The following is a 19494-nucleotide window of genomic DNA, read 5'->3' as shown; positions in this document are numbered from 1 at the left end:
CAAGAAATAAACACTTTTTTTGTACCTGAAAATAGAGAACAAGTGATACTGTTCTGATATCTCATATTTTTGAGGATCTGTTTCGTTGGATACACAAAACCAGGATGAGGTATTAGACTAAACTCCAACAGCTAAAAAGGCGATTACTAGAGTGTCTGTCCACCCTTGTATTACAAGCGTAGGTATCTGTGCTGGTTTTGGCTGGGGTAGAGTTAATTTTCTTCATAGTAGCTGGTATGGGGCTACGTTTTGGACTTGTGCTGAAAATAGTGTTGATAATACAGGGATGTTTTAGTTACTGCTGAGCAGTGCTTACACAGAGTCAAGGACTTTTCTGCTTCTCACCCCACCCCACCAGCGAGTAGGCTGGGGGTGCACAAGTAAAGCTGGGGGAAGAAGAAGGAAGGGGGGGACATTCGGAGTGATGGCGTTTGTCTTCCCAAGTCACCGTTACACGTGATGGAGCCCTGCTTTCCTGGAGATGGCTGAACACCTGCCTGCCGATGGGAAGCAGTGAATGAATTCCTTGTTTTGCTTTGCTTGCATGTGCGGCTTTTGCTGTATTTATTAAACTGTATTTATCTCAACCCACGAGTTTTCTCACTTTTACCCTTCCGATCCTCTCTCCCATCCCACCGGGGGGGAGTAAGCGAGCGGCTGTGCGGTGCTTAGTTGCTGGCTGGGGTTAAACCATGACAGTATCAAAGAAAAGAGTAGCAAAGTTTTCTACTAAGTTCTTGTTACTTTCAATCATCACTCAGCATTAGAAATAAAACCAGAAATCAATTTTTTATGTAAGTCCATTTATTGGTTCTCTGAAGACACAAAAGCTGTTATTTCAAGTGCAGGCAACTAATATTGTTTTATTGCCCCAATAACAAGAGATTAAAACATCACAGTCAATGGCTATCAGGTTGAAAGACTCAAACTCGTCTCAGTTATTTGTGTTGAAATTTTCTCAACACCAAGATCAACTGCATACAGATATGAGAAGAAATTTTACATGTAAGACATAGTACAGTAGAAAAAAATGTTGCTTATGAGCTTTCTGTGGAAACATTTTTATGTGTTGAGAAGATGTACAGATTCAGGAGTTTAAAGAAGATCTAAGAGACTCTTAAAATCAATACCATTGCAAGTGCTGCACTCGTAATATCAAAAGCTGACCTTTGGTAAGATTAAGCCAATGCCAAAACATTTGTAAACAGGATTCAATCAATACTTTAGTTTCTGCTGACATGAACTTGGTTTTTAAAATGAAACTGCTTTATACTAAGCAAAATACACTTCTAAGAAACTGAAATATTAATTCTCCATGGGAATACAGCAATTCTTCAATCATTTCTAATAATACAAAGGATCAAATTCTGCCCTCAGTTTCATTCCTGGACTCTCACTGAATTGTGCTGGTAATAACTGCAGAATTTGTCCAATGTTGCCCATTCGTTACTCCCCTGTTGGAGCACCATTTTTCTAGCAAAGGTGAAATAGTGATGGAGAACTGGGAAATGCCTGTTCTAGCCATTTGTAACTAGTCTGCTTTTTTCAGACTTTGACATATCCCTTATAAATGTTGCTGTGAACATGTTTGTGGCAACATCTCCAGGAGAACGCCCTCTGCCACCTACTGATGAGTCAGAGGAATACAGAGAATCCAGAAGCTTCATTTGCAGGAGGCTTTACGCACCACCTTTGACCACCCAATCTCCTGTATGTACAATACTGAATAATCACCCCAATGGTGACTATAACGTAGCAGATCTTTACTCGCATAGTCTGCATGTGGGTTCAACCTAGATGATACTTGTGTTACGCTCTTTAGGAAGCATGCTGAAATGATAAAGTTTACATGATGAAGGACAGGGGAAGATGATTTAGAAGTTTCTGTCTGCTAGTGATTCCTTGCTTAGATCATATGCGTGAGCTGATGTGTCTCCCCAGAAAGTAACAGAGCTAAACAGACTCCACTCAGAGTCTCTAACTACACAGAGCCACAATAAACAAACACTTAGGTGACTTAACCTGGATTTTTCAGTAGTGGGGAGGACAAATGACACATGAGAGTCATCCACAAAGACCTTCTCCATATGCAACAAAATCCCTAATAGGTGAAATCATTAATATGGAGACTAAGATGTCAAAAATAAAAAACCAGGCAGAGCATCAAAACTAAAAATCCATCATCTTGGGAGGTAACATAGTCAGAGCAGCAGAAGAAAGGCACTTCCCCCTCAGCAATATTAAAGTTGCTGCTTTAGTAGCAATACTACTAAATACAAGGCAACATGATACCAGCAGCACTCTACAGCTGGATGGGTGAAGTAACAGCAGCAGTGAAAGAAGAAAAGATCAATGGGCGGCAGCAGGACATGGCAAAGACAGCAAATGCTGAAATGACAGCAAGGTATCTTTTCTTCTTTACACACAGAAGCTGACTATGCCTGATCGTATCCCCAGAATGCTAATCTAATCTTGGACAACAAACTATGAACAAGAGAGGGAAGGAAAAATCTGGTATGTTAAACAGGAACTTACTCTTTGGATGCTTGCGCTGGAGGTGGGGTATCTGAGGAAGACCACTACTAGAGATGCTGTAGCAGCAGGCATTTTGCCTCCTGTTCATGTACTGTTGACCCACTGTTATTTCTGCTTTCCTGAACTACTGGTTCATTTTTCTGCCTTTACTACATTTCCTTTGAAATTAATTTTAAATATTGAAACTGAGCCCATTTTTCTTCCATGACCACATGGCAGAGAAGTGACACCATCACAAATGCCGAGGCATTTGTGGTCAAGAATCACATATATCTCACATTTCCTTATTAAGGTTAGTATTGCATACAGTATTTTTTCTGCTTTCAAAATCAGATTCAGTTTTACCACTCAGAATTTCAAGCTGAGAAACACAGATCTGGATCCAGAGGAAAAGCAGTAGACAGCAAAAACTAACTACACTTTGGGATGCAGGGATTTTCTCACTCAGGTTCAGCAGACTGAGACTTGAGACTTCACTTGAACGAGGCTCTCACTATCCTGCCCTTCACAGGCTGAAGTGGGCGCCAGTTATCAACCAGTGGGTTCACAGGTTCGTTCTCACCATTCTTGGAAAGGCTACGGAGCTTCGCCATCTGCAAGGAAGAAAAATTAGTGTCCATGTGAATTCACCTGGAAGCAGTGTGGACCTTGATGCCTAGAACAAACTCTGAGACAGAAAAGGAATTTTCTTATATAATGACAAGCATTCTAGTAGAGATTATTGGTAGAGATCACTGCAGCCCAACAGCTGGGCACTGTTTCTGTGGATCTTTACACTCTTCATCCACAGAACAGTGCATCATCTGACCCTCGCCTGGGCTTCTTTTGGATTTTTCCCTGACCTACACTCACAAGGCGGAAAAAGAGCAGAGGCCTTCTGTGACCCTGCTGGAGCTGGACTGCAGTCAAATCACTTGTGAAAATATGGCTATCTGTGAAGGAGGATGCACATCTAAGTCTATGCAAGGTAGTCTGATAGAAAAAGCTGGTCTGCAGAAGTTTGTATTTTGTTCTGTAAGGAAGAGAAATGTATGTCAGCTGGATTATTAAGTTCGATCATGAATTCAGCACTTAGCTGTTGTTCTCCAAATTAATTTAAATTCAGTGTTGCTTTGTTAATTGTTACCCTTTCATCAGAATGCAAAATAAACCTGTTCTGAAAACAGCCAAATCAGTAAAAAGTCTATACCCTGACTTGTACTGCTGAAGCAGAAAATAGTATAAATAACCAAAAGTTTTAACGCAAGAACTAAAAAGAAGGTCACCTTATCCAGACTGGCTCTCTATTCTTTTTCCTGTGTAAATGCACATTTGAGCTATATGAACACAATTAGTACATTAATTTGTATTAACATTCAGGTTTGCAGGTTCTAGCTAGTTTGATCCTTCTCACTGACAGCTTTTAGGAAGTCAAGATCTGGACCAGCAATTTCTTAGATTGGGAAACCAGCTAAATGTTAGTCTCACTTGCCACTTAATGCTGAAGCACAGAGAATGAACTGAGGCTGCTGTGATGGCTGAATTTTGTGGCTCGGGGGCACTTCTGCCTATGCAGGTTTTCAGGATCCCAAGAACAGTCCTGCTAAAGCTATTCCAGGAGGTGTCTAGGAAGAGAGCCTGATTCTCAAGGTCAGTTTTACAGTCCATTTCAACAGTCCATTCTGCAGGCAATTTCTCACAGTCCTCAGCTAAAGCTTTCCTTGTCAAAAAAGGCAAGGTAACGTAGGGCTTGCAAATCATCACACTGACACACTGGGACACTGCTGAGAACTGGTAAAGGAGTAGCAGAACTAGCTGGAGTTTACCTGGTCTGAGCTGACTTCAATCGGCTCCCTCAAGAGAATCCAAGTGATGCACTCCTCACAGGGGGGTGTAGTGAACGAACCATGGTAGGTCCAGTAGTCCCGAGATTTGGGGAAAAGGATTGAAGGATCAAAGTGCTGAAAAGGAGCCTCTTTCCCCTTAGAGAAATAAAAAATAATTATCTGCAGTAACTCTAGGGATATGCATCTTAAAAGACATCAGTATCTATGTTATTATAAAGGGAGTAATTAAATATAGATTCATGCAAGAGAACAGTCTCCTTTTCTTCCTGTCAAGCATTTGCCCTGCAATTAATAATAACTGACATTTTTATTCCATTAATAAATTAAAATAAATTACAAACTGAATTGTGTGGGACCAAAGCAAATTCATTGTTACATTTTTCTATTCTGGAATTATCGAAATTTTGTTTTATTTTGGGTCACTTGGGATAGAAGTTAAAGGCTGTGGCACTGCAGGTACTGGTACCCTTTTTATCCCATAGAACAGCGGCCAGGCATTTATCCCAGATTCGTTACAGTCTTCTCCTCTATCTGAAGGAATTTAAATCTGCATGCCTCTCTCCTCCCAAAATTGTGCTCTAATTACACTGTCATGGTGACACTCTCAATCTTTTTGTTGGCACTATTACACTTAACGTAAAAAATTAAAATATTTCCTGGAAGAGTACTGGATCCTGAATGTCTTACAACTAAAGGTGATTATCACCAGACAAGGGAGAACAGCAGACACCAGACAACATTTCCTGAAAAGTTCTTCTTTTCCACCAAATGGGATACGCGAGAGAATATCTCCACAGGAGTGTGATGAGACTTCCTTGTCCCCTCAGGCTGACAAGAACTAAACAAGTTCGGTTCTCTACTGGTATTTAGGATGCAGTTTTGGAAAGCAAAATCTATTATTCCTAATTCTTTCTCCAATCATGGAGAATCTTCTCTAGATGAGAACAGAGTATTACCCTACAAAGTGCAATGGGAAGAGCTGAAATCTTTTCCACACATCCCTGCACAAAATATGGGTGGAAAGAATAACATCAAGACTCCAAATATATCTTCCTGACAAAATTATTCTCTAAATTCAATATGAGTTTGCAAATAACTTCACAAACAAAATTGTGCTTTTTCAGTAAATACAGAAAAGGCCTTGACTCTGTGTAAGCACTGCTCAGCAATAGCGAAAACATCCCTGTATTATCAACGCTGTTTCCAGCACAAATCCAAAATGTAGCCCCATACTAGCTACTATGAAGAAAATTAACTCTATCCCAGCCAAAACCAGCACAACAGTACAGTCTCCAAGAAACTCCTCTGTCTGTAATGTACCACAGCAATTGAAACTGCATGTGCGATAAATACACCGGTGATACCATCCATTAATCTTTCCTGAAAAATAAGTAATCTTGGTAAAATGTATGTGATGACAGGAAAAAAAAATAAGTATAAGAGATAAAATACAAGATGTGGTTGTTTGCATATGCACCTATCTTTCTCTGCTTTTCTTCAACTACTGCTTTTTCCAGAACCACTACAGAGAATATCTGTATGTAGGAAATCAGACTTCTATTTTTTTCCTGTTAGAAGTCATAAAATCTCCAGTTAGGCAGTCTCAGTTAGAATGTAATGGAGTGGATATCACTGCCATCTTGTCATCATTATATGACACAGTGTTTCATAGGGTGATCGATCAACTTTTTATTAATTGTGGCAAAGCTTTTCTGCATGTTAATGGCCAAAAAATGATACAGGGATTATGAGAGAAAGCTGAATCTGTATCAAGACAGAGATCGTTGACACAGCAGGGAGAGCAACAGGTAGGGCAAACAAAAATTACATTCAGTTCCCTCAGCAGAAAGAACTGAATTGTATCTGAAGACTAAGAAAAGGTTGAAAAAATAAAATTAATATGACTCTGAGTGAGGAGAGAACAGATTTCAGGCTCAGACCCACACATCAATGGCAGTACATACATACATAAATTAAATGCAAGAAATTCTGCTAAATTTGGAAGAAAGTGCTTACAAAATTTGTAAAATTCAGTCCTGGTGATCTGGTGGTATGTTCAATGTCAAATAAAAAAGGGACTTTTCCTTTAGCATGATTAGGATCATAAAGCTTATCATGAAGTAGAATTGCTAAAGTATATCTAGAGGTTAGGTTTATGTTAATTAATAAAGTTAAATAACAATAGATGCAGTATCACAATTCTCTGCAAAGAACTCCCTTTTGCAGTTGTATCTATGCAATAGGTATGGACTTTGGTCCTTAGATCATTAATTAAACTGAAAGTTCAGAATAGGTTTGCAATGCTATTTGTGCTAGCATCATAGGAAGACAGAACCTAGGACTGGTGCAGAAACTGTACCGTGTAATCCCTTTTATAAATGAATTCAGTTCCATCTTAAAACTAATAGTTTTTAATGATGGAGCTTGCTCCATCATTCCTACTAGTTTCTTCTCATTTCAGGCTAACTAAATTTCTGACTCAATTACATGCATTTTTTTGGCCACTGCTGTCCTCAAATTCAAAAAGCTTTTCATTTCTTCTTGATATTGGCACACTAGCATATTTTTACAGAGCAGTATCAATAAGACTATCAATTGTGTATGCAAGGATTGACACAAAATCCTCGACAGCAAGAATACTTACAGAAGTGAGGAGTTATGTGTTTACTTAAGTAAAAGAAAGTGTCCTGCTCCACAGTCCAATGTATCACCTCTGGTGCTACTGTTAGGTAACAGAATGATGCCAAAAAAAGTGAATCTGAACTTCTGATTTCTGCTTCTGCTGCTTTTGAACTACATTATACCACAAAAATTGTTTTGATACCTTGGTCTTAATGTTATCAATTTCTTCAAGAATTCTCTTCATCTCTGGTTTGGGAGTTTTTCCAACCTGTAATGCAAAGCACAAGTACGGTATTTTTTCATCATGTTCCACAGTATTTGAAAGAAATTCAGTACATCCCATCTGTCAAGTTAGGCAGCAGTACTCTCAGAGCATCCAGTACAGACTGACACAAAATTGTGAGTGTTAAAAGAACATCCGGAATAGAAGACTCAAGTAACTGGCTTTGCAATTAAAAAATGTGTTGAAAGACTCTACAAGGTATCTCCCACTGTCAGAGGAACAAACTGCTCGCTCAGACAGTGTCATCTACCAGCCTAGCCCTTGGCTCCTGGTTTGAAAGCGACCCACAACCACTGTGAGACGTATGAGGACTCAGCAAAGTGTTGATAGTCTGAACAGCTGGAGTTCCTGCAGACACTTCAAACATTCCGCAGCACGTACAGTCAGATCAGACTTGATGTAAGACATATGATGAGATTTGTGTCATGACCTCCTCAAGCTATGGGGTCACTTTATTGCTTGTGTTCATGACATTCAGCACCTCCAAAAGCTTTGACATGGCTCTGTATCCCAGAAGAGTAAAGACAGTATGCATAAGACATGCTGTTATTGCCATGTCTTGTTCCAAAATAGATTAAATTCAGTTCTTCAGGAGATAATTCAATCTCTGTTTTAGCAATACCCAAAAACCCAGTCATCGAAAACCCCAGAGCAAAACAACAGCTCCTATGCCGATGAGCAAGGAAACGGGGAAAGAAGGCCAGAGAAGATACAGTGATACTACTTACTTTTCTAGACCTTTTAGCTGACCTTAGCATTGTTAATAGGAACATAATGTTATACTATGTAAGTTGTGTTTTACAAGATAAAGCTTTAGCCTAAAATAGACCAAAAGAAATTACAAAGGAAGAGTAATTGAAGGACATAGTCATGGGGGAGAATGTGGACAGATGCTGACCTTCTGTCACTTTCAGTTTAAACTAACCACAAGAAAAAAGGTCAGGCTGCCTCACAGTGTAACAGAATTAAAATGACATCGGATCTAGCCTGTCCAGGGACACTGTGGCAAAATTAATTACATCCACTTGCTATTGCTTGTACGAATGCAGCTTACTAGTGATAAAACAATAGAAGGAGAACTATTCTCTGACACTGTGTTCAAGCTGAAATGCCCACCTGCAGGTAAAATGACAGCCACATAGCTGAAGTTTGCATAATTTATCACTATTAGATTGTCTGCCTGTTAGTGTTTCTCAGTGTCCTAGACCACTTGCAGATTTGATAGTAGGATTGCTTTCTTTAAGTTTCTTAAAAAATCAATTGGAAAATACCAGTACAGTATTATTTTGTTATGAAGCTGCTGTATTTCAAGGTTAAAATGTTCAGTGAACTTCTTTTACCATCAATTCTTTCAAGTACTTGGTCTTTTTGGCGCAGGTTCGTTGATGTCCTTTTGATCCCCAGCTCATGTGGGGATCAGCAAGAGACCAAGGATGGGCATCAGTCAGCATAACCTTGCTGACAGGTAGATACGATACCTGCTAGCAGACAAAGGGCAGGAGGAAACACTCTTCCTATGCCGACTGTCCTCCTCACTCAGTACACATCACAGCACAGAGCTGGTCAGCTATCAGGGACAAAGTTAGCAAGTGTCCCAGGCTTGAAGTTGTGTGTCTCTTGTTCAATACTACCCATGATATGTGCCACTGGTGTCATGAATGGTGTCAGAAGTCGGCTCTGAACAGGTTAGTGCATGGAATCTGGAGGGCCCAAGGACATACGTGACTTCAGTCTGTGCATCGCTTTGAATGTTTTCCTGTGAAATGATACAGTGCAGGGAAAAACAATGGGAACTTTTCCCCTGGCACTACAGAAAGATGAAAAATACAGAAAATTATAAAGACTGAATATTTGCCACTTACTTTCAGAAGAATGCCCACAACAGCCACACCATCAGGTTGTTTCAAAGCTCCAGCAAAATTACCATGTTTTGGATTCCAGTGCACCATATGTAACTAAAAATCAATGAAACCTCAGTTATAAATGCAAGAAATTGCCATCAGCGCAATCTTACAACCTTTTACATTAAATTAAGAAAAGTTTCCAGTACACAGTAAGTAAAGGAATGGGCATGAAGAAGAAAACTATATGTAAGTATTTCCTATTCCTGTTCCCATGCTTCCATGCGCTCACACTTTCTGTAAGCATCACTTCGCATTTAATTGAAGCATAAAAGAAAGAAAATGGAGTTTACCACACAATACCTTCAAAAATTAATCAGACAATTCAACTATAAACAGTTGAACCCAAGCATGTGACATGCACACATGCAGTGCATAAAACACCTACTGACATGCACTTCATCTCAAGTAGAGTTTTGGATCTTCATGTTATGCAGGTAACAGCTCAAGGATTTACACTGGGTTGTATGCAGTACATATTTTATCGCTTGTATCTCTTACTACTCTTGGCACATTGTATTGGAAAGGAGTGGAGATAGTAACTTGACATTTCTTTCTCATTTCTACTTTCAACAATGCAGTATTTTCAGGATATATTTCAAGTTTTTACATCTCCTTCCAGAAAATCTCTGGCTCCTGCATATAGCTACAAATGCTGCAACCAGCAGTGTGGAATCTCAAAATAAGTAGTGTCTGGAACATAGTGCCATACAAAAAAAATAGGAGTCTGGTGCATATTTTGAATGCAAATTTTTGACCTTTTTTTTTTTTTAAACACAGTAACAATTATTTAAAATAACAACAAAATAATTTGCCCTGAATATAACTTAATGTATTGCTCTCTGTTTCTTTTCTCTTGAGGATAAGGATATAATTTCTAAGGATAAAGGTGGAGCAGCCATATATCTTTGGTTGCATTCTAGCAAAATTTCATACATTCCAGATTTTCTTCTCCTGTCAATAAATACTTGAGTACTGCAAACAAAAGCAAAGTAAAAAGTCTGTGCTTGAACTAACCAAGAAATAGCTTGAGGAAGCAGAATTTGTCTGTTTAGTTGGCCACAGAAAGTAGAACACTAACACAGTTTGGCTGTGGCTAAGGAATGGGGAAAAACAACCTCAAACCATCACCCACAGTCATCTCGGCAATGTTTGTGCATGCTGGCCCTGCAAAATATCTGCCCGAATTTTCTCCTATGATAGGTGGGCAAAGCCCCTGTAAGCTCTGCACCTTGAGGGTATAAGTGGAAGGCAGGAAAACACTACTGCAGACTTTCTGTGGGCATAGGCATATATTTTGAGCCTATTCTCAAATAAGATGGAGGAAGAAAGTAACATTTGCTAGTAATTCACTAGCATCAATAGTGATTTCACTTACATTTATTACCTGAAGACGTCTTCAGGGCCTAGAGCAGCGATTAATTTTAGCAAATTTGGACAACAATAGTGCAGTAGTTTACATTAAAAAAAAAAACCCCAAACATCTGTTTTCCACAGTTCCCGAAAATAAACACAGAGATTTTGAAGCACAGATGTTCAGAAACTAGAAGATACTCTTTACCGCTCTGAATCAGTTTTAAGGTGGATCTAATTTTGAATGTCAGTTTATCAAATGTGCTTTTAGCGAGTTTTTCTATTAATTAGTAATGCTTTCTGAAACTAACTTAGACATTCAAGCTATACCAGAAATGGCCAAAAACCAAAAAACATCAGCAGAAAACAGATCTTCCTATTTGGAAATAACAGATCGCTTTGTCGCAAATATTTTTAAAACTTTCTAAAATACCAGCAAAAACTCTTGCTTGAAGAAGCAAATTCCATGTTAGTATATACTTGCAAAGATACATTTGTTGGCAGATGCAACTTATCCCACTGCACGCTGATGAATATTCACAAGTTTCATAGGCAGATTTTAGAGAAAAATCCATAGCTAAATACTTGCAAAAGGGAAAATGGTTGATCTGTTCAGATGCACAATCATTCAAATTCCAGTTAGTACTGAATACTACTATTAAAAATAAGTCCTACCTCTGCTGCATATTTCACCCCATCTATAACATGCTCAGAGCCATGGTCATCAGAGGAACCCCAATGCAAGTGAAGCTGACGCAGCCTGTAGGCTCCCGTGAGCGGCCCACCTCTCAGCACTGGAATTGATAATCTACATCAACACCAGCCTACAAAATGCTGACATACACGTTTACTGAACAAGAACCCATACTTCGAAAGTGTGGAGCACCTCTTGTAAATCCAGCTGATTGCTGTGGGGGTCACAACACTCACCAGTTTACAAGATTGCGGCTGGATTCTGTTATCCCTCAGGAAGAGTCCTGTTCGATGTGAAAACTGTGGAAGCTGCTGTGAGTCAAGCACAGAATCAAGCCCCAGAACCCCAACAAGCCCCTTTTCTCTTGGCAAGTGGACACACTATAGTTCCTGATGTGGAGAGAGAAGGAAGGTATTCACAGCTGATTCTTGCCAAGAAATGGTCTGTTGTGAAATGGCTGGGGATAGAACTGTGAAATTAACCCAAAGGTGCTTTGAAGCATACCTCTAGTCTGGAACTGCCATACCTTTTACAGTTCAGACAACTAAACAATGGTTACAGCAGAGTTTGCTGCTTCTAGAAAAAAAAAAAGGATCTATTTTTTGAAAGTGAGGGAAGAGGAGAAAGTTTAGGTCAAATGAGTTAGAAAAGCGTCCTTGAGCAAGCAAAAGCTATAGTCCACATTTAACATTGCCACCAATGAAAGAAATTAAGAAGCTATTATTTCTGCTGTTCTTAGCCAAATAATGCTGACCACGCATCAGTCTGACAGTTTACATCAACTCTGACTTTCAAAACATCACACCTGCTCTTTCAGTTTGGGGATTCTTTTGAGCAGGGACTGCTTAGAGGATAAGCTCTCAAACATATTTTTCATTCATTACCTAAGGCAGGAATGAGACGTGTTTCCTTACACAGAAAGCTGATAATGCAGTTCACAACTGCAGTGCCAGAAGACCTTGTTTAAATAGCATTCAAGTTTGAACTTCTACCAATAGCTTTGAAGTTCAAAGTTAACATTGAAATAATATTTAAATCCTCTTGTGCCCAATGGTCTCAAATGAATTCTTGATATCATATGTGTTGGAATACCTACACAGAGCAAGAGGTTTAATTTTGCAGTTTCTCTTTTTAGTTGGTAGATGTCACAGCCATTGGGGGGGCAGAAACAAAGCACTGTGTTGAGTTTTAGGCATGCAGTTCCTCTTAGTTTTTGAGTTTGTTCATATATAAATAAATTATCATAACTAACTCAATACAGTATTGAGTAAGCCTTCTGTAGAAGCCTTTCACTTTTGAATGTAGGAAAAATAAGGCATAGACTCTAAGGTCCAAATCCTCACCAGTATTTGCTTGCCATTTCACACAGGAATCAATGGGAGGCAGGAACCTTCAGGAGCTGAATTTATGTGATCTACCTACATTTACAAGCTAAATCAGTATCAGAGCTGGAAACTCATTTAGCAATCATTTCCTACAAGTGGCCCTTTCCAGAGCTCAAATACTGTGAAGCACTTGGAAACAGCACTTCATAATGGTATGCAGATCTCTCTAGCATAAAAATAAATCTTTTTAACATTCAAATTTTTCTATGTGATTAGATCAAAAAAGGCTATCTTCAAGCTAGATTTCTTTTTCCAGTTAAAATCGGATCTGTGGCTACTACTTATCCTCAGCTGCTGCCACCACAGAAACCAACAAATGAAGGTAATGTTTATGAAATGCTTTCTCATTGAAGAGAACAGTGGTTTTTCAGAGCTGTCAAACACTGTATTTGATTCCCTATGAAAGGCTTGAGCCCTAAACTACTGTCCAGCAGCCTGCAGAAAGTTAGTAACAGAAGCAGGGAGTGAATGTACACTTTGGGTGTCCAGAGGAACAAGAGAGATGATGGGGAGGGGAGAGGTGGGGAGGGAACGGATTCAGAGGAAGGGCTGCACTCTGCTTGGCCAAATCAGGGTCTTTCTCCAATACAGTTCCCTGGGCATGCACGTCCTTGAGAAGCCTCTGTCTAAACATTTCAGCCTTTAGGAAGCTGCAAAGACAGAGCAGAACCACCATGTGAAAAGGTTCATAATCAATTTACTTCCCATGCTTTGAGTCATGGCATTGATTTTATGCAGTGCTTGTGGAAGAGCATTCCATGTTACAACAAAAGTGCAATTTACGGTTTGTCTGAGGCCACTGTGTAGAAATTGCAGTAATAAATACTAAAGCACCATACAAATACATAACAAAGAGATGGTCCCTGTCCTAAATAGCATAGATTCCATCTGCGAGATGTGGAACAATAACAGGTAGCTGTAATGGTAAATAAAGTTTGAGTCCAAGGAAACAATGAGCTCATCAAGATAAACAAGAGATAGTGATCTTTCAATGTACTGCAGATATATTTCATTAATTATATAGCTTACTAAGAACAAAATCCCAATACAAGTGCCATCAAAGCAGAAGCAGAAAAATACAATGGAAAGTAACTCTGTTTTCCATTAATTAGATTGCTTTCCTTCTTGATAAAGGACTGATCAATATTGCATGCTCTTGAGACATGTTAGCATTATATGGTACTGTGAATTTATTATTCATTTTGACTGTTGTTGCCTGGCTGCATTCAGAGCTACGCATTGATACAGCTCTGGAATCAAGTTTTTAACAATTTAACTTAGAGATTAGAGACTGCTCTTTCTCAGTTAAATAACAAAGGCATTTCATAGCTTTCCAGAACCTATGAAATGCTATTTCCATAAATGCTGTTTTCATAGCTTTTTCAGAAAAATAATAAGAAATCAAGATCACAGTCGGTGGAAACACACAAGTTTTGTGTTTATGAAGTGCCTCAGAGCACGCACTAAAACCCCCTGGGTGACACTCTCTCTCCTTACACAAAGCCTGAGGATGCAGTGTCCACGTTGAAGGAGGTGACCTGGGGAAGAGAAGTCCACCTTCCAGCTGAGTCTGTATTTCAGGGGTGCCCCTGCAGCTGCAGCCTCCCTGTCCCACCTGTGGTGGACCTAAACATGGCTGGCTCCACCAGAATAAACTCTGGGAGCACCTTTTTTACATACGCGAATTACTTTTCTCTGCCAGCCTCCGTAGGCCAGGTACCACAGGATGTGTTTTGAGTCCCAGCAGTTTGCAGACCTCAATTCCTAACAACCCCCAAAAGCCGAACCAAAAACCGACCTGATCGATCAAAAGTGTCATCGAAGACGACTCGGCAGGTGCGCCCGTTGTTCAGGATGGTTTTCGCTGCCCCAGGATCGTAACTGGCGTGCCAAGGGGCAAGAGAAGTGTCGTGCCGCACGTCTTTGCTGTTGATCTCAATGGGTGACTGCTTGTCTCCCTTGGCCATGGGGTAGTTTTCATGCCAGCGGTCGGGTCCTGAGGGGGTAAAGGCAAGGAAACGTCGCTCCGGCTCATCCCCGGCCGGCCCCGGCGGCCCCGCGCCCCCACTCACCGTTGTCGCGGTCGTAGCCCCACACGGACTGGGCCATGGTGCCGCTGCCCGCGCCCCGTCCCCCCCCCCCCCCGGTCCCCAGCCATGCCCAGCAGCCGGGAGAAAACCCGGCGGGGGGTGGGGTGGGGGTACTCCCACGCAAAACACGCGTGGAAGCTGCGGGTCCGAGCCCAGGTGCCTCCCGCGGCTGCGTGGGGCCGATCCCCGCCGCCCTCCTCTTTCCCCGGGTTTCAGGCAAGCTTTTTGGGGAAGGAATGGGATGTTTTGGTCCTTTCTGCCCTGCTGTCACCTCCGGTCCCTTCCCGGAGGAGGGGACCTTCCCCCCTGCCCTGTCACGGAGACAACGAGAAGGGCCAAGGATTTCTGCTCCTACCCACGGGGCCTAACCCAAACCTGGGCATTCCCACCCAAAACGCCTTGGAGGAAAGCGGGAGGTTGGGAAGCGCCCGAAGGAAGCTCTCAGCTCCCGTGGGGGCACACACACACACCCCTTTTGGGAGAGGATCCCCCCCTCCCCCCAGCATTCCCGTTCCCGAGTGGAACCTGGGCTGGGGGAAGGAGGCAGAGGCCGGGGCGCTGGATACCCCGACCGGCATCGCACGCCTCACGCCTCAGCCCGCCCTGTCCCTGGGGTGGGAAAGGGGGCCGCCCCGAGCAGGGCACGCCTCAGCCCGCCCTGTCCCTGGGGTGGGAAAGGGGGGGCTGCGCCGCCCCGAGGGCCCGACGAGAGCGGGCGAGTGCTGGTGCTGAACCTGCGGCAGAAATGGCGGGAGCGTCCTGTAGCCCGCACGGAGGGACGGGGAGCCAGGCTCGGGTGGAGGAGTGGCTGCGTGGAGAGCTAACCTGCGGTACAAACACGGGGAGCCAGCCAGAAGGGAACGCAATACCCCAGCCCGGCTCAGCCTGAACGGTTTTCCCGTCTGCAAGCAGTGTCACAGGCGTGAAGTCCGCCCGGATGATTTTGGGTGAGCTCCCAGGCCGGGCAGTCTTCAGAGCTCCAGCTTCACTGCTCTCACAACTACTCCCATTTAACAGCGCCAAAAGACACTGTGTCTGCCTGAAAGGATCTCTCATAGTCTGCAAAACCACACTGTTACACAAAGCTAGCCTCTGCCAGCCCCAAATGAGGCTGTTCCTGGCTATTCAGTCAAATTTGGGTTTGACATTGTCTAGTAGATTCTCCTTCATGCAGTGAGCTTTACACCAAATACGTTTCTCATGTTAGGCAACTTAGCAGTTGGTATTTCAGGCAGGAAAACAGCTGTTTTTCAGATGATGGAGAGTTAGTGATTGGTATGGTTGTGTTAGTTGGCTTTGTCTCTACATCTATGTTGAATACTCAAAGGTTTTCTTTCAAATGCCAGCTTTGCTGCAGTCTCCCTTGGCTTTGTCAGTCCATGTTATCACTGCTGCAACTGTGTCTACCTTGAGCTAAATACTACCTCAAACTACATACCTAGAGCTAAATAATATCCCAAGCTAAATATTTGGGAGTCAGCCAAGAAGCATCGCGAACCATGGAGATTTCCAACATCGTTGCAGCGAACTTGCTCAAATGCTCCTTGTACCCATCAGCACTGGAAAGTAGCATGGAAATAAATCTGCAGCTTTGGGAGGTTGTAAACCCTTTGTATTGGTGAGGTACAGGGAGAAGGTTGAGAAGCTGCAATACACAGAGCCTAAGAGTAATTTGGTCGTATTTATGTCCCAAAACCAGCTGGAAGATAAAGGTTCCCCTTCTAGCTTACCTATATAGCTAGGCTAATAAATAAATAAATACAGACTTTGTTTAGGGTAACTACAATGATTTCTTTAAACTTGTTTAGTAAATTCTTCTTGCTCTGAGGTTAATCAGAAGTAGACATCCCCCCTTTGAAAGAAAGGTAGGACAAGATCTCTCACTTAGGAATCTGCCTCTGAGAAGATTTATATAGAGATGTATATAGTATCTTTACATAGAGAAGATATGTCAGATTGAAACTCACTAAACCTTAGCAACTTATACGATATCATAAGAGGCATTCCTCTTACCATCTTTAAAGATACAAAGATGTGCTCATCAAAGTGTCCTTCAAAAAATGTAGTTCCTCATATCTTCCTTAGGCGGAATTCAATTAAGAAAATACTGGGAGGTGATTTAGGTACAATGGTATGGAAAATTACATCTTTTCACTTTCAAAAGAGAACTCTGAAACAAAAGAAAATACAATCTTTTACTCTGTCATCAATCAAATGGATAATGTCACATTTGTTGCAAGGACAGGCATGTAAAATTGACACCTGTTGCAATATTAATTCAGAAAGCTTAGGCATTAATCCTTTTGAAATGGTTTCTACCTCATCTTCCTAGAGAGAAACATTTGTGAGCTCATGAAATTCTAATTGGAACAGCTAATTTTCTGTCTGTATAAGCAGGCGGCTTTAGTGGGCTTGTTTATTGAAGGCTCAGAGAGACTTTTAATCAACTTCATATATACAAGGAATGCTTATTGGAGCCATTTATGGAGGTAAGGGACATGATTCGTATTACACAGAAAAAGGTGCAAGTCAGTTCTTTCCCTAGTATTTCAAGTCATTGCTCTACGTGAGAATTTACACAATCTTCTCTATTAAGGAGCCCCATGCCTACAGCAAAAGTCTTCATATTTTAACTTTCCAGTGAGCTGGTCCTGTTGCACGCAGAGGAGCAGCTCTGTCAGCTTCTGCACGTTGCGGCTTCTAGGCACTGACTTACGCATGAGCGACAAATGCTAGGATCAACAATGTAGGTACTTGCAGTCAGCCCCAGGCGCTGAGTCATATCACAGTGTCTCACTGACGTTGTGGTGGTGGTATTCTTTTCCTGTTGCTTTCATCATCAAAGGTAGAGCAAAAAGAAAATGTAGTAGCTTTATCTGCATTAAGAGATAATCACAATAAAATTATTTTTTAGTCCCTTAGGACCTACCTTTGCATTAATCCTTTTCTTCTGATACTGGCTCAGAAATTCAGTATCATCTAACTTGCATAACATAGTTTTCTCTAGGAAGTAAATAATTCTGTCATGGAAAAGCCATTATAACTATGAAAAGGCCACAGTTTTAAACTTTTAAGAAGGGCGGTGTTACCTAGTGCATTCACAGCTGCATTGCAGTGATTTGTTTCTATTTTCTAAACCTCTGACGTGTTTAGAAAGCCAACTGCCATCTGAAACAGCAAAGGCGAGAGCATAACAAGATCAGCCTATACCATTCATGAAAAAGTCAGGATTTCTGTGAGCCCAGCTGCAGTACCTTCACCCACGGTACCACGGTATGCCACTAATGAAAGCATCTTTGCAATAGCTTCTGAAAAGAAATTATATTACTGAATTGAGGTACAACATTTTTAAGGATGGCTTTCATAAAAGTTGTCCTACATCTCTCATACACTTTAAAAAATCCTGGCTGAAACTGTTTACCTCTGAACAGGCAAGAAGACTGCAAAACAGCAGGGAATCCAATACAGCCCTCCTTACTCTATGCTTTAATCAGGTCACACTTGCTCAGGAATGTATCTGCATGCAGTAATACTCGGTAACACTGTAAGACATAGCAAGTTGGCATCTGTTTCATCAGAAAGATAAGATTTGAGAAATCAGGGAAGGAAAGGTAAGAGGAAAACCAGGGAATTGAAACAAACTGACCAAAGCAAATGGCAGATTTCAGCAGCATCATTAATGGCTGGGGCTAAAAAGTATTAGTAAAGTCATTATCTGTTATTTTAGTTGCAGAAGGAAAGCTGTGCATCTGTTCATAGTGTTCTGATTTTGTCCTTAAAGGTAGAAGTGATCTGAGTGTCAACTGGAGATTGCTAGGTGAAGTGCAGGCTGAATAAATACTAAACCTGGCTTCTCTCAGGCTGTCCTTTTAGAGTGATCCAACAATATAGCACATATAATATAAGGACTTAGTAAAAAGCAAGTGACGTAGCATGGAAGGTAATGTCAGTAAAGAACGCAGCTGATGTTTCAGCTTTGAAAGATGCCTGCCAGACAGCTTCCTATCACTGATGTATCTGTAAAAATGTAATATCAAAAAGTAGTATAATCCAATCCCAGTGGATATAAACCAGCAATCTTCATGCTAAACAGCTTCTCTGTTACAGTAATAAAACCACCCATGTAAAGTAGACAAGTGCATGCATCACACATGCCTGTAACTGAAAAGAAATGCAGTGGGATGAAATGAGACCGAAAGTGAGAAGTTTTAGCCTACACAGTAATTGCAGACACGCTCTTGTCTGAAACTGGTACCCGATCACAGGATCACAGCTGGGCACCTGGTAACAACACTTTACTTCAAAAGGTTATCAGACTAAATAAAACATAGTGGTCCTGTTGGATACCTAAGCAATAAGGTACTCTTCATCCAAAAGAGGGGTTTGTGCATTTGTCACCTAAATGAAAGATCGAAACAGAGGGACCAGTACTAATTAACACGCTTTAGCTATGGGACACTGTCTATTGGACTTGCAGTTCAGATGCAGTATTTGCTTCTGCTAAACAAACAAAAGGCATAATCATGCTCATCTTGCTTACGAAAATACCTTACCTGAAACCATAGACACTTTCTTTGAGAATGGAAAGCAGGAATAAGCGAGTCTGGAAAATGGCTCAGAGCCATGGCTTTACGCGGAGCACACAAAGCATGTACATAAGAATGATGCACAGAAAAGTGACTTACAGCAGCTTTGGGCTCTGCCAGCCATGAGTGGCTTGCCCAATAGCTTGACATGACCAGAACAACCAAAGTGCTGCTCCACCTCAGCATGCCAATTTCCAGCAGTCTTCAGGGGCCAGCGTG

At 41.3% G+C, this 19494-nt stretch overlaps 1 protein-coding gene across 1 annotated transcript; it reads right to left on the bottom strand.

The window, feature by feature from the left end:
• Positions 1-796: 796 nt before the first annotated feature.
• CA3 (carbonic anhydrase 3) lies at positions 797-14713 on the bottom strand. The gene is made up of 7 exons (XM_009276035.2): positions 14672-14713; positions 14398-14595; positions 11196-11314; positions 9129-9221; positions 7186-7251; positions 4341-4496; positions 797-3128 (listed from the first exon to the last, which is right to left on the bottom strand). Exons 1-7 carry the CDS (start codon positions 14706-14708, stop codon positions 3009-3011), a joined length of 789 nt encoding a protein of 262 aa, XP_009274310.1. The 5' UTR covers positions 14709-14713; the 3' UTR covers positions 797-3008.
• Positions 14714-19494: the final 4781 nt, after the last annotated feature.

Source organism: Aptenodytes forsteri, unplaced genomic scaffold (assembly GCF_000699145.1).
Source record: "Aptenodytes forsteri isolate BGI_AS27 unplaced genomic scaffold, ASM69914v1 Scaffold433, whole genome shotgun sequence".
Classification (NCBI taxonomy): Eukaryota; Metazoa; Chordata; class Aves; order Sphenisciformes; family Spheniscidae; genus Aptenodytes; species Aptenodytes forsteri.
Note: the sequence above shows the minus strand (reverse complement) of the source record. Positions and strands in the feature narration are given on the sequence as shown.

Excerpts from the sequence above, each read along its gene's own strand:
- CA3 (XM_009276035.2), bottom strand. The coding sequence starts at position 14,708 with ATGGCCCAGTCCGTGTGGGGCTACGACCGCGACAACG. Across the intron at positions 14,596-14,671 it reads GGGCTACGACCGCGACAACG|GACCCGACCGCTGGCATGAA; the intron begins GTGAGTGGGGGC and ends TTACCCCCTCAG. Across the intron at positions 3,129-4,340 it reads TTGAAGTCAGCTCAGACCAG|ATGGCGAAGCTCCGTAGCCT; the intron begins GTAAACTCCAGC and ends TCTTCCTTGCAG.